Consider the following 13,615-nt stretch of genomic DNA (forward strand, 5'->3'; position numbering starts at 1 on the left):
CTCTTTGGGTCAGGCATTCTTCAGTTTAGTTTCATTAGGTTGTAATTTGAAAGCTTGCAAAATATTTTGGACAGGATTAGCACTGCGTACAGAACGTGACCCAGACACTTGGGGAAATACTCCGGAGGGAATGGACGTAGACACAAAACCCACAAATCTGTATCAATCCCCAGTGCCTCCTTCCCCAATCCTTAGGATCCCCTCCGTAAGGTACCAACAGCACCTCCATCCTTCATGGTGTGAAGCAGCACACTTGAATGAGACACTTGCGTGTTTCTGCTTCGATACAATTCAGCGTTCACACCATTAAATGGCATAGCTGGGCTCGAAAGAGCTGCCCTGGGGGTCAGGGCAAGAGGATGACACAGAATGAATTTCTGCAAACTTAGGGCAAATTCTTGCTCTTGAGAGCCATTTACAACTTGGAGTTGGAGAAAAGGTACTGCAGCCTGTACGAGGAAAGAGAGATTATGGGGACTTTGAGGGATCCTCATGCAGAACGAGAAAGCGGTGAGTGTCCTCTGGTCTGCAGAGGAGTCCTCGGGAATCCGCTAAAAAATCCCAAAGGTAGTGCCTCATTCGTTGGAGTCCTTTGATAAGTGAAAAAAATCCAACCAGTCCACGGCAAAAATCAGCAGCATCAGACGAGGTGGTGGAAATAAGAGTAACATGCCAGCAGGTGAGAGGCTAAGGGATTTCAGAAAAGAGAGAGAAAGAAACGAAGATACGAGGGGAAACACTAATAATAATAAAAGGGGAAAAAGAAATTAGCAGGCCACCCAGCGCTGGGTTCAGCGCTGACTTTGACTCAGGTCATGATCTCATGGTTCATGGGTTTGAGCCCCACGTCGGGCTCTGTGCTGACAGCTCAGAGCCTGGAGCCTGCTTCGGGTTCTGTGTCTCCCTCTCTCTGCCCCTCCTCTGGCTCATGCTCTCTTTCTCCTTCAAAAATACAAAAATAAATAAACATTAAAAATAACAATAAAAAAAGAAGTAAGAACAGGGTTTTGGTTTTTTGTTTTTGTTTTTTTCTTTGCCTCCTTTAAGGAAAATAAACACTCACTCATGGCTCTGTTGGTAATGTAAATTGGTGCAACCCTTCTGAGTTTTGAAAAATGTTTTAAAAGCTTAAGAAACACATACGTGTGTAGAAATATGTCATTTATAAATAATCAGGGGTGTGTTTTGCAACAAGAGGGTTCATTCTGGCAATCTTTGTGGTGGGGGAAGACTGAAGCGATTCTGAGTGCACAGTCAGAGGGGAGGAGAGCAGTCCGTGTGGGCGGATCCACTCAGATGCTGTGCAGTCATGAAGAACACGCAGAAAGCCCATCACAGCACAAAAAGATCCTCATTTTGTTTCGCGCTGGTAAGTCAAAGTGCAATTGACACAATAGGATGCTGTCACTTAAAAACATTTTGGAAATAGATTCGATAAACATAAAATAATTATGAAGCTTACTTATGTATGTTTGTGTTAATAGTATTTGCCTCCAAGTAGAAAGATGACAGCTTTTTGTCCTCTTTTCCCCCTTAACTAAACATGCATTATTTTTTAATAAGGGGGAAAAAAAGGCTTGAAGATAAAAGAAAAACTGTTTTAAATCAGAAGAACAGAATTTATGTGCGTGCTAAGACATGATCAGCTGATGCCCCAGTTGACAAGTTTCTTACAGAGGACATAAGCCTCGTTTCTGGGAAAGAAAAAAAATATATATATACGTATATATATGTATGTATGTATATATACTTAAAATGTAATGAAAAGGTAAGATTCACTTATTCCCAAACACACATATACACATTTTCTATTTTCCCGTTACATAATACCTATATGCATAGGCCTGGCTGCCAAGATAATTGGTATTCATTTACCTGCAGGTGAGTTTAGCCCGTCCTTGGTGCTGATGCTCAATGCAGAAGAAACGCTGCCTATTTTCTCTGCTGGGAACTGGCTTATCTAGTCATTGCTCAAAACTATGTCACTAAGATACAAACTAACGAAAGGCGATCGATTAGTTGGGAAGATGGTCACACTTTCCCAATGTCTACATTAATGCCAACTGAGAAATAATCTCGAAGTGTTCAATGGATAGATGCACGGCTCCCCCATGAGATTAAAATCATGCAAAACGTTCCCAATTTAAAAACAGGGTGATGGTTTAAAATGCTCGTTGCATTTATAGGCAATCACTCTATCTTAAAAAGAAGCACGCAGAAATCTTGCAAATCTCCAGATGAGGCGGCTTGGAATGAAATGCAGCATGGCGCCCACAGAGTTATGAAAGGTAGACGCGGCACAAAGCATCAGGTAAACAAAGACAGCTCTCTGACGTGGCTGCACACGCTAACGAGCAGAACCATCGGATCCCATCCATCTTCAAACTCCTCTAAGTACTTCGTGATAAGTTATGAGCTGCGTAGCACGGCTCCCCGGGACCACGGGGAATCTCTCTACTGCTGCGTCGATGACAATAAAAATCATTTTCAATCACAGAATCCCCTCAAGTTCACCCTATGCAAAATGGCCTATTAACTATGTGCATATCATTTCATGATCACTTCCTCTCTTCACAGATTAATTAAATTTTACATTTTTCAAGCAGATCATAAAGAAGTCCAAATTCAACGGTGACAGTTCATTAAAATAATAAAGTTTAGCAGGGTTCCTTTCAAAAGTAAGGTGCAAGAGGTATTTATGGTCAAACAGCTGACTGAATGAAGGGACACTCTATATGTAATTACTATTTATACAAAAATATGTATTTCCCTAAAACCGTATCTGTGATAGAGTTCGGTGAATAGTTATTCAAACAGAAGTCTGCAAAACCAACTGCTATCCTTTGAGTAAGGTCAACCTACAAAATCCTAGTGAATTTCAAAAACATGGTTCTCCTTTTATCTTCATTTTGACCAAAGCAGTATAATCTCTAGTTTTCGGGTTCTGTTCAAATATACTGATATTATGGAAAAACCATCTAAAAAAAGAAAATACTTCTTACTGAGTAGGTTTTGCTGAAGGGCATGTTTCTATGTCAAAAATGAGAATCGCAAAGGAAGGGTTATGAATTTTCAGCCACCCAGACTTTTATGTCACGGTCATTTTTACAAGATCCGTTGAGGCTAGGACACGTTAGGTAACTGTCAATGACTGCACATTAAGTGAACCGCTTCCTTTATTTCACCTCATGAAATAAAGTTTCCAGGTTTACAGTGAAATCTCCATGGAGTCTGTGAACCAGAGGGCACGTGAGACATGTTTCTGAAGAACGAACACATTTATGGAGCAACGTTTAGAGTGGCGTGCGTGCGTTCCGAAACAGAACATGTCTGCTCTCTGTTGTACCATACCTATGCACGTGGGAGGGTCTGGCTGCCAGAAGTATCGGTTATTCAGCTGCACACAGGTGATTTTAGCTTGTCCTTGGAGCTGATATCCGGGGTCGCACTGGAAGGTGATGGTATCCCCCGGCTCTCTACTATCCCCGTAGCGGGTGCCGTTCTGAGGCAGGCCTGGGTCATTGCAGGTGGACGCGATGGATGCTGTGGAACAAAGGCAATACCGGGTCAAACGATGGACACGGGGTCCCCACGCTTGCACGGGTGAGGGAGCTCTTGTGTGCTGAGGCCCTCTTGACTGGCATCGGGATTCTTCCGTCTGCCCCTGAATGTATGAAGAGTTCCTGTTCCCAGGGATACGTTCAATAACCTGCATCCTGAGAATGCTCACTTTGAACAGACACAAGCAAAGTGTGTTGAAAACGCAGCCAGTGATGGAACGTATCAAGGAGTTGCATTATGCTATCCTTAATAAGCACACGCACGTTCTCCTCCGCTGTTCTCGTTAACAATATCTAAACGAAAATATAAACCAGGATTGAAAATGCTTAATTAAACCACCACAATCTCAAAGAACGTGGAGTAAAACAGAACAGGACAAACAAACTCCTTTACGTTCTGTGCCTTCCAGGCAACACCCGCTCACGATGACCTTTGATGTTACAACGGGGGCCAGCGAGAGAAGACGCGGGTCGGTCTTAACCAGGATACCATTCGTGGATAGCTGTAATTTTCTTGGTGCAATTATTAATAACCCCATTTCATGGTAAAATGATTAATAATCCCGTTTCGCTCTCAAAACACTTCTAATTCGGACAACAAATGAAACGGTCATCCTAATTTCAACAAAATTCTGAAAATGATGATTCTTGGTCCAAAAAAGAATCTAAATATTAGGAATTTCAAGTCAGTTTAGTAGAGACCAGCATCTCCAAACAAGCTGGTAAGAGAGCTTTGGGGGGGCAGCCGGAACAGGAGCCTCTGAAGTCCTATGGAGCGTGTATTGTAATAGAGGCACCCAAAATCACATCCCACAAATCAGCCACCAGCCCCGTGTGAGTCCAATCAACAGAACTACTTTCCCACCCAGATTCTGGACCAGGATTTTAACTCCCTCAATGCACTGAAACGTAATGGCCTGAAAAGTCCTGTCACTGTCTCCAGTTTCTGTCACTGCTTCGTACTTGATGTTTTACTAAAACTTAGGAAGACGCCCATCAGGGTCCAAAACTGGAAAGAATTTTTTGGATTCCATTTTCACTTTCACCTACAATGGCGAGCTCACTCCCTCTTCAGGGCCGAAGGGACTGTGATGGAAAGTTAGCTCTTCTTTTTTTTTTTTTTTTTTTTTTAATTTTTTTTTTAAACGTTTATTTATTTTTGAGACAGAGAGAGACAGAGCATGAACGGGGAGGGTCAGAGAGAGAGGGAGACACAGAATGGGAAGCAGGCTCCAGGCTCTGAGCCAACAGCTCAGAGCCCGATGCGGGGCTCGAACTCACGGACCGTGAGATCGTGACCTGAGCCGAAGTCGGACGCTCAACCGACGGAGCCACCCAGGCGCCCCAAAAGTTAGCTCTTCTTGTGGAGGGCGCCAGGGCACAGAACACCCGCTTCCTGAGTGAGACAGAAAGGGAAACGTGACTGCCCCACAACCCAGCCAGCATGCTGCCCATCCTGACGTGTGCAGATTGCCAGAAACGTGCGGGCTTGGATCGTGTGCTTTGGGTTTCCCGTCTGGTTCGGTCTGGGAATTCTGGGACCTCGCGACGTATCTGGCTAGACAGCTGTGATTTCAATAAAAGTGAGGACACGCAAAACAGTGCAGGACGCACCCTGTGTTCTCTGGGGGAAGGGTTCGGCTGTGCAGGTTTGAAGGTTGAAGGAAAAGTACGAACGTCAAGGCTCCTCGGAGAGGTCAGGCTTGCCTCAGCGCCCAGCCTTGCCCCCTGGGACCCAGATCGCCTCAACTCACTGACCTTCAGCTAACTAATCGGAACAAATGGAAAATATCTAACTTACTGAATCTGCCGTGAACATCACGTGTGGCACCTTGCAAACCTGTCTCTCCAAGCTGACTGAAGGCACAGGTTGCCTCACCCAGACACCATTTTTCACTAATTGGCTTTTATTATATATTGAAATACAGAACCATGAAGATCTAAAACACTATTAAAAACACAAAAAATGGAACAACTATTACACCATTCGGATTAAAAAACAGAATGTTATCACTCAGCCATATTATCAATACATATCGATGCCTGCACTCTCCCCCCCCCCACCCCTGCCCCTCCACTCCCGATGAAGTCACTATTCTGAATTTCATGGTTATGATTCTGTTCCTTTTCTTGATAGTTACCATAAATGGATGCATCCCGATAGTGGCTGCATGGGTGGCCTCCCTTTTGAATTTCTATAAATGGAATCACACATTACGGCTTCTTACGAGACTTTCTATTTGCTCGGTATCATGTTTGTGAGTCATTCACATTCAAGCGTGATGCTCTGGTTACTGTCATTGCACACGGTTTTCCTTGCATCAGTGCCACAATTTACTCATTCTGCTAGCAGCTGGCTGATACCATGCGAGCACAAGTGTAGGCTGGCTCAAGGAGGTTTCCCTCTTACCCTTCTGCCCTAACCATGAAAAGACACACCTATGAGTCCTGGAAGAGTAAGAACATGAAGCAAGACTGTCAGTCGGCTTCCAGACCTGGACCTTGAAGCAAAGCTACCCCACAGTTTAAAACAGAGTGAAGGTGGAGACCCACAGTCTGAAGGTGGAGACCCACAGTCCGAAGGTGGAGACCCACAGGCTGAAATAGACTTGGTCCAGGGTGCCTGGGGGACTCATTCAGTTGAGCGTCCAATGTCAGCTCAGGTCATGATCTCACAGTTTGTGAGTTCAAGCCCTGCGTCGGGCCCTGTGCTGATAGCTGGGAGCCTGGAGCCTGCTTCGGATTCTGTGTCTCCCTCTCTCTCTGTCCCTCCCCCGCTCGCACTCTCTCTCTCTCTCTCTCAAAAATAAATAAACATTAAAAAAATAATAAAATCAAACAGACTTGTTCCAGCAGACAGTGTTTCAGTTTGGGGGTCCTTTGTTATGCAGGAATAACTGACTGAAACAAGTCCTGTGGTGGCAAATTATTTTTGTTTTGTCCAAAAACACTTCAGTTTTTAAAAAATATTTTAAATTCTTCTTTACTCCTAAAGGAAATTTTTACTGAGTTTATAGTTCTGGGTCAGTAACTAGTTGGGATTTCCCCCCGCCCCTCACTACTGTTAAGAAAATTATTCTAGTTCTTCTGGCTTCCAGGTTTCCCACGTCATCTTTCAGTCTGAAACTACAATAAGATCATACTCTGTATTTGGTATTCGAACTTTCATAATATTGCATCTATGCATGATTTTCCTTTTACTAACTCTGCTGAGAATTTACTGGAGGTTTTGAATCTGAGGATTAAGCCATCATCTCGTCAAATCTGTTTCTCACTTCTCAAATTAAATTTAAGCAAACATCTCTATCTTCCATATCTCTTAACCTTCCTTTCATTTTATAATCTTTTTAAACTTTGTTCTCTCAGGGCACCTGGGTGGTTCAGTCAGTTAAGCATGTGACTTTGGCGCAGTCATGATCTCGCAGGTTGTGAGTTCGAGTCCTGCTTCGGGCTCTCTGCTCTCAGTGCAGAGATCCTCTGTCTGCTTCAGATCCTCTATCTCCCTCTCTCTCTCTGTCCCTCCCCTGCTCATGTATGTGTTCTCTCTCTCTCTCTCTCTGGTCATAAATAAATAAACATAAAAAAATCTCTGCAAACATAAAAAAATCTCTGCAAACTTGGTTCTCTCTTCTCGGCAATTGTTGAGAGTTATCATCCTTTCATATCTCCATCTGCATCAAACTTATTTTCTTTTTTTAAATTAGTTTTGAGAGAGAGAGAGAGAGAGAGAGAGAGAGAGAGAGAGAGCGCAAGCAGGAGGGGCAGAGAAAGAGAGAGAGGGAAAGAGAGAGAGAGACCTTAAGCAGGCTCCGTGGCCAGTGTGGGGCCTGATGCAGGGCTCGATCCCACAACCCTGGGATTATGACTTGAGCTGAAATCAAGAGCACTGCACTCAGCTGACTGAGCCACCTTGGTGCCCCTCCAGTTTATTATCTTAACAGGACACTGAGTTTTAAATTTTCCATCATTGTGCTTTTCTACCATGCATCATTTGTTTTCAAATATATTTGGCTATTTATATAGTATATTGTTACTTGCTCACATTTTGACTCCTCTGTTTTTTTTTTTTTACACGGTGACTTGACAACTCTGTTCATTACACTGTGGTTATCACAAGTGTGGCTACCCTGTGTCACCACATATCACTTACAATACCACTATCTTCCCTATGCTGCAACTTTTATCCCCATGACTCATTCATTCCATAACTGGAAGCCTGTATCTCCCACTCCTGTCACCCATTTTGCCCTTCCCTACTCCCTCCCTCTGGCAATCATGAATTTCTTCTCTGATTTATGGGTCTATTTTTGGTTTTTTGCTGTTGTTTGTATGTTCTTTTTTTTTTTTTTTTAAGATTCCACATATAACTGAAATCAGTTGGTACCCATCTTTGTATCTCTGACTTATTTCACTTTGCAAAATACCCTCTAGATCCATCCATGTTGTCACATATGACATAACCTCATTCTTTTAGGGCTGAGTAATATTCTGTGTGTGTGTGTGTGTGTGTGTGCGCGTGTGTGCACCACTTCTTTATCCATTCATCTATCAACAGACACGTAGGTTGCTTCCATATCTAAGATATTGTAAATAATGCTGCAAGCAACGTAGGGTGTATATATATTTTCAAATTAGTGATTTTGTTTTCTTTGGGTAAATACCCACTAGTGGAATTACTAGATGGTATCATAGTTCTATTTTTAATTTTTTCAGGAACTTCCATACTGTTACCCACAATAGGTCACCATTTACAGTTCCACCATCAGCACACAGGGGTTCCTGTAGTCCCCACATCCTCGCCAACACTTATCACACCTTGTCTTTTTGATTCTAGCCGTTTTGACAGGTGTGTTTGCATTTCCACAATCATTAGTGATGTTAAGCATCTTTTTATGTGTTTCTTGGCCATCTGGATGTCTTCTTTGGAAAAATATCTACTCAGCACCTCTGCACATTTTTAATTGGTTATATTTTTTCTGGTGTTATGTATTCTGAATGTTAATATTATTCTGTTTTTTTTTTTCCCTAGGAGTTTTATGATTTCAGGTCTCACGTTTAGGTATCTAAACTGCTTTGAGTTTATCTTTGTGTAGGATGTAAGAAAGTGGTCCAGTTTTATTCCTTTGCATGTGGCTGTTCAGTTTTCACAGCACCATTTATTGAAGATGTCTTTTCCTCATCCAAATCTTCCTTTGTCGAAGATTACTTGACACATGGGTTTGTGGGCTTTGTCTCACGTTCTGTTGCTGTATGTGTCTATTTTTGTGCCAGAACCATACTGTTTTGATTACTGCAGCTTTGGAGTATATCTTGAAATCTGGATTTTTGATAATTTCAGCTTTGTTCTTCTCTTTTATTTTTCAGACTTTTTGATCTGATAATAATTCCAACATCTCACGGAAACTATAGTGTTTCTGAGTTTTGAATTCACACTTCTGTTTTTCGAAGATTCAGCCATAGAAATTCTTTGTGGTTTTCTCTAAAGCTACATTCATCCAGAGGAGATTCACATTTGATTTTACCATGCACCTGGAATACTAGGAGCCTTCTACCTCTTTACAACAAATTTGTATTTATGAGAAAAGTGATGCATTTTAAACCATACAGATGATAGGAATTCATCTATAAGCTAGTTTGCTATCAGCTTGTGGTTATGAGTTCTACATCATGTATATCTATATCTGTGCCTCTCTCTCTCTCTCTCTCTCTCTGTCTCTATTCTCCCTTATACTGACAGTAAACACACCCCCCCCAAGAGTTCTAAATGTATATGAGGTGTCCAGTTATATTTCCAATATCGGAAAGATCTTTTAACTGGCTTCCTATTTCCTCAGCCCACTGCACTCTCAAAATGGAAGCCTGGCATCACTGTTGACCCCCAGATGCTGTCAAGACAAAGCCAAACTTCTGAGCTTCATAATCTCTCCCTATTTCACATGATTCTAGGACCTCTGAGGATTCCTTATTTTCTTATAGGCTCAGTTATACATTTTTAAAGACTAACAACAATTTTCTCCAGCATCTTTCATGTATTTTCAGTAGATATGTTGTCAAAGTACCTATTTTATCGTAAGGCTAGACATTGAAGCCCCTCCATTATAGTTATATCTTCATCCCATAGAATGACATCTGGCATATCATACCATTCATCACCACTGCTGTTATTTATCACCTCTGGTGTGTTAAGAAGGGGCATTTTCCTTGGAAATACAGGTCTCAGTAGATATCAAGAGGAAAGGAAGCATCAGAGCTTGAGAATAGGTTTTTCCGATGAGAAGAGGGCAAGAAATGCCATTTGACAGTCACTGAAGGACATATTTTTAGTTTCCCACTTTCTGATAAGTATAAAGATTAGAAGGCAGAGCAGAAAGCGAACGCATTACCCCAAAATAAGACTGGTATAGCGCTGGAGTGCAGGACAGACTTCAGGATGTGAAGCTTTTGGTTAGAACGTCAGGAGCGCCCCACCCATAAGCCACCCATTTATATGAGATAGAACAGTAATTAGAGAATTCAATCCCCAGAATCCTAAGTGGCCACCATCTAGGCAACAAAATGGTACCTGTATTGAAGGAGTATTTTATAAGCAATCTTGAGTTTACTATTTGAGGAATGTTCCTAAAGAGTCTAATATCTATTTGTCCTCTACCTTTGCTGAGATTTCACTGGGATTCAGGAAAAATAAAAATAAAAATAAAAATAAGCAAATCTATTGCACATTAACCAAACTTCTCCTTTGGGCTGAGTTGCATATACTCAAAACAAACTCCATCTTCCTCAAGCAAATGGTCATATGTATGATTACATATGCAGTTCCAAGTGTTAATTTCTGCCACAGTTTATATAGTGTGAAAATAATTTAAAATGAAAGTTTAGAAGAACAGCCAAGGAGATCATGGATGAATCTCACTATAATTGTTAAAATTAAGACATATTTTAATTACTTCTCTTTCCAAATTTGTGTTCAATGTTTATTAAAAACAAAAACACCCACCGCCCGACAATGAAGCTTTACGCAAAGGTGCACAGATTTTGTGCGTGAACCAGAATTTCAATAGATGCATCAGCCTTGCAAAAATCAGTACTCCACAGAACACTTTTCTGTAGGTTATGAACAGGTATTTGGTCAAACAAGATTGGCAAATACTGGGTACTTTAGTTCCCTCTCATACGTTCACATTGCATACCAGGGATTAAAGGTTCAGAGAAATCCTGCAGTAAAGAAACGTCTTTTTTTTTTTAAGAGTTTAATCCAGTGTTTCCTAAATTCACGTAATAGAGCACATTCTTCTTGACGAACCTCTTCAAATTCTTCCAAATGAAGATCCACAGAACACCAGGAGATGAAACAGTGGCTTGTACTGATGGTTCTATGTCCTTCGATGGTATCATGTTTAATCCTGTTTTACAAGTACATTTCCTACTTCCAAACCAAATTTTCATTGGAATATCTAGAATAATCCCAGAGCATACCATTAAAAAGTTATATACTCCTGAAGTTCATGTTGTTTAGTCGATAGAAATACTGCAAGCACATAGCTGGCTAATTATATGATAGTGTGGGCTGTCATAAAACTGCTCTTTACATGTTCTTAGAAAGGATACATACACTTGCTTGTGTATCTTCAAAGATTATTTGAAATTACCAGTAGATCAACCACGACGTCTAGTCGAATTGAAATTAGCCCCAAATGTTTCCTCTTTTCTTGTAGAATTATGAAATAAAAATAAACCGTTCCCAGGGTTATTTAAATCGGATGAAAAAAGCAATGAGAACACTTGAGGTGAAGTCAAGGAAACTGTTTTACACGATGCAAGGGGAGATACACTGGTTGGATCTTTGAAATAAATGCCATTTTATTTTCTCCTGGCTATGAACTGTGGAAAGATGTTTCCTGGTGAAGGTGATAATGCTTATCCAGGAACTAACACAAAAGCCCCCAACCAAAGACACTGTGTTGGGGTCAGAGATTTCTTCTCCGTCTTCAGGGTCATACAAAGTTAATGATGAAGCCTGTGTTGATTTCTTTTTCACAACTGTGTTCTTTGATGGGTCACAATGTACCTTTTAGTCATTTTTCTCTTAAATATTTTCTCTCCAAATGGGATTTCGGTGACTCTGACTCCTTCTGGTTTCTCGCCATAAAAAAGGGAAATAATACTTTTAGTGACATCGGCCTTATCCCTCTATTACCTTAGAAAAAGAAGGTACTGTTCCTGAGGTGATGAATATGGAGCTTTTCGATTTCCCAAGGGGTTCTGTGGAATACTTCAGATCATAGACACACTCTCCACAGGCTCCGTAGAATCTAAAGGATGTCTCCAACTCTCTGCCCACTGCAATCCCAGACTGTCCCGAGCACCTAGAGCCCAAAGCCATGCTCCACTTCATGTGAACGCAACGGACCTTCTTGTGTCTAATAGTATAGACAGAAGAGAGCTATTAAAGAAGAACCTGAAATGGACTCAAATTCCCTTCCAACTGGAAAACTAATTTGTAACATTGAAGACCCTATTTGTAATGAAATAAAAATGAAGAAATTGGGCTACGTCCTAGTAAATGCATCAGGTACTCCTTGATAAGGGACCATAAGGCAAGCTGGGGCCAAGCACAAGCTAGCACACCAGCAGCCCCCCCCCCCCCCCCACACACACACCAGGTGGGACGTGTGTAATATTCTTCAGGCACTCCTGGCCACCCAAGAACAAAGAAAAGCAAAGAATACAAATGGTTAACTGATAGAGATCGCAGTCTTGCAAGACTGAGTCTCCATCAGTTTAGAAATATCTTAGTATATTACAAGAAAAAGGCAATATTATCAATAGCCTAATCTTTAGAAACCTGTAGGCTCAGCTTCCTGGAGCCCCACCATCACCCTCCATAGTGATGTGGGAACAAAGCAAGAAGGAAATGGCAGGTGAAATTAAATGTCCTCATAACCTGCAGCCCATCAACCAGACTTGTGGCAAATTCAGAGCAGAACATCTCTCCAGGACGCCCTAGCGTCCTGATGTCAACGCCTCCTGGAGGGAAAACAACCTGAACTCCTCAACAGCCGGGCCTCTGGCATCTCTGAGTCCTGCTTAGCGGGATCACAGTCCCTCTGGGGGCTGTGACTTGACCCTTTTGACTTGACCCCCCAGCTCCAAAGTATAAAACCTGACGGTGTTCACAACCCCAGCTCCGCTCTTCCTGCCCATGGGTCCTGTCCCCTGCTTTAATAAAATCACCTTTTTGCACCAAAGACGTCTTCAACAATTCTTTCTTGGCCATCTGTTCCTGACCCCCTACCCTCCATTACCCCAAAACTTCACTGCCCCTTGCATGCTTCTTAAACATCACTTAAAAATGTTTATTGACTGAGCTATTATAAGTTGATAAAAGTTTGCTTAGCATACAGAGTTTTAAACCAGCCCTTTGCAGCACACCTCAACAGATACAACACTTCACGCCTGCATGGAAAACTACACACAGCAGCACCACTGCAGTCCTCAGACGGCAGAGGCTGTACATATGCTATGAACATAACCTGCACAGTAAGTATAACCTATGTTGTTCAGCTTATTAAGGAAAGCTCTTATGTGTGACGTGCCATTTACAATGTACAAAAAGCTACTGGCCAGGCAGGGACTGTATGGGATGCCCGGGAGGCTTTTTGGAGGGGACAGCCCCTGAGCTCCTCCTTATGGTTTGCAGGCACAGCTGAAATAACTGGAACCCGGGAAGGTCTCCTGGGTGGTCCTCTTAGTCTCTTAGTCCTGTAAATGTAGGCTGGGTCTGATGAGGGGCAAGACGAGCTGCCAGGCTGCAAACCACACCCCTCCCCCAAGGTGGGACGTGTGTGACATTCCTCAGGCTCTCCTGGCTGCCCAGGGACAAAAGAGAGGAAAGAAAACAAAGGATTAACCGACAGAGATCACAGGCAGGCAGGACGTGGGCCTCCAGAGTTTACAAATATCTTAGTAAATCACAAGGAAAAGGCGATCTGATCAACAGCCTCATCTCCAGAAACCTACAGACTCAGTTTCCTGGAGCCCCAACATCACCCTCCATA

The 13,615-nt window shown here is 42.2% G+C and overlaps 1 protein-coding gene across 3 annotated transcripts in view; it reads right to left on the bottom strand.

The window, feature by feature from the left end:
• The window catches only part of CSMD1 (CUB and Sushi multiple domains 1), a 1,996,605-nt gene that overhangs the window by 265,134 nt on the left and 1,717,856 nt on the right, over nucleotides 1-13,615 (bottom strand). For all 3 annotated transcript variants that reach the window (XM_027049973.2, XM_027049974.2, XM_053217751.1), the window contains one exon: nucleotides 3,352-3,543. In XM_027049973.2, coding sequence (XP_026905774.1) covers nucleotides 3,352-3,543 — 192 coding nt within the window. The remainder of the gene's footprint in view (nucleotides 1-3,351; nucleotides 3,544-13,615) is intronic.

This window comes from Acinonyx jubatus, chromosome B1, assembly GCF_027475565.1.
Source record: "Acinonyx jubatus isolate Ajub_Pintada_27869175 chromosome B1, VMU_Ajub_asm_v1.0, whole genome shotgun sequence".
Classification (NCBI taxonomy): Eukaryota; Metazoa; Chordata; class Mammalia; order Carnivora; family Felidae; genus Acinonyx; species Acinonyx jubatus.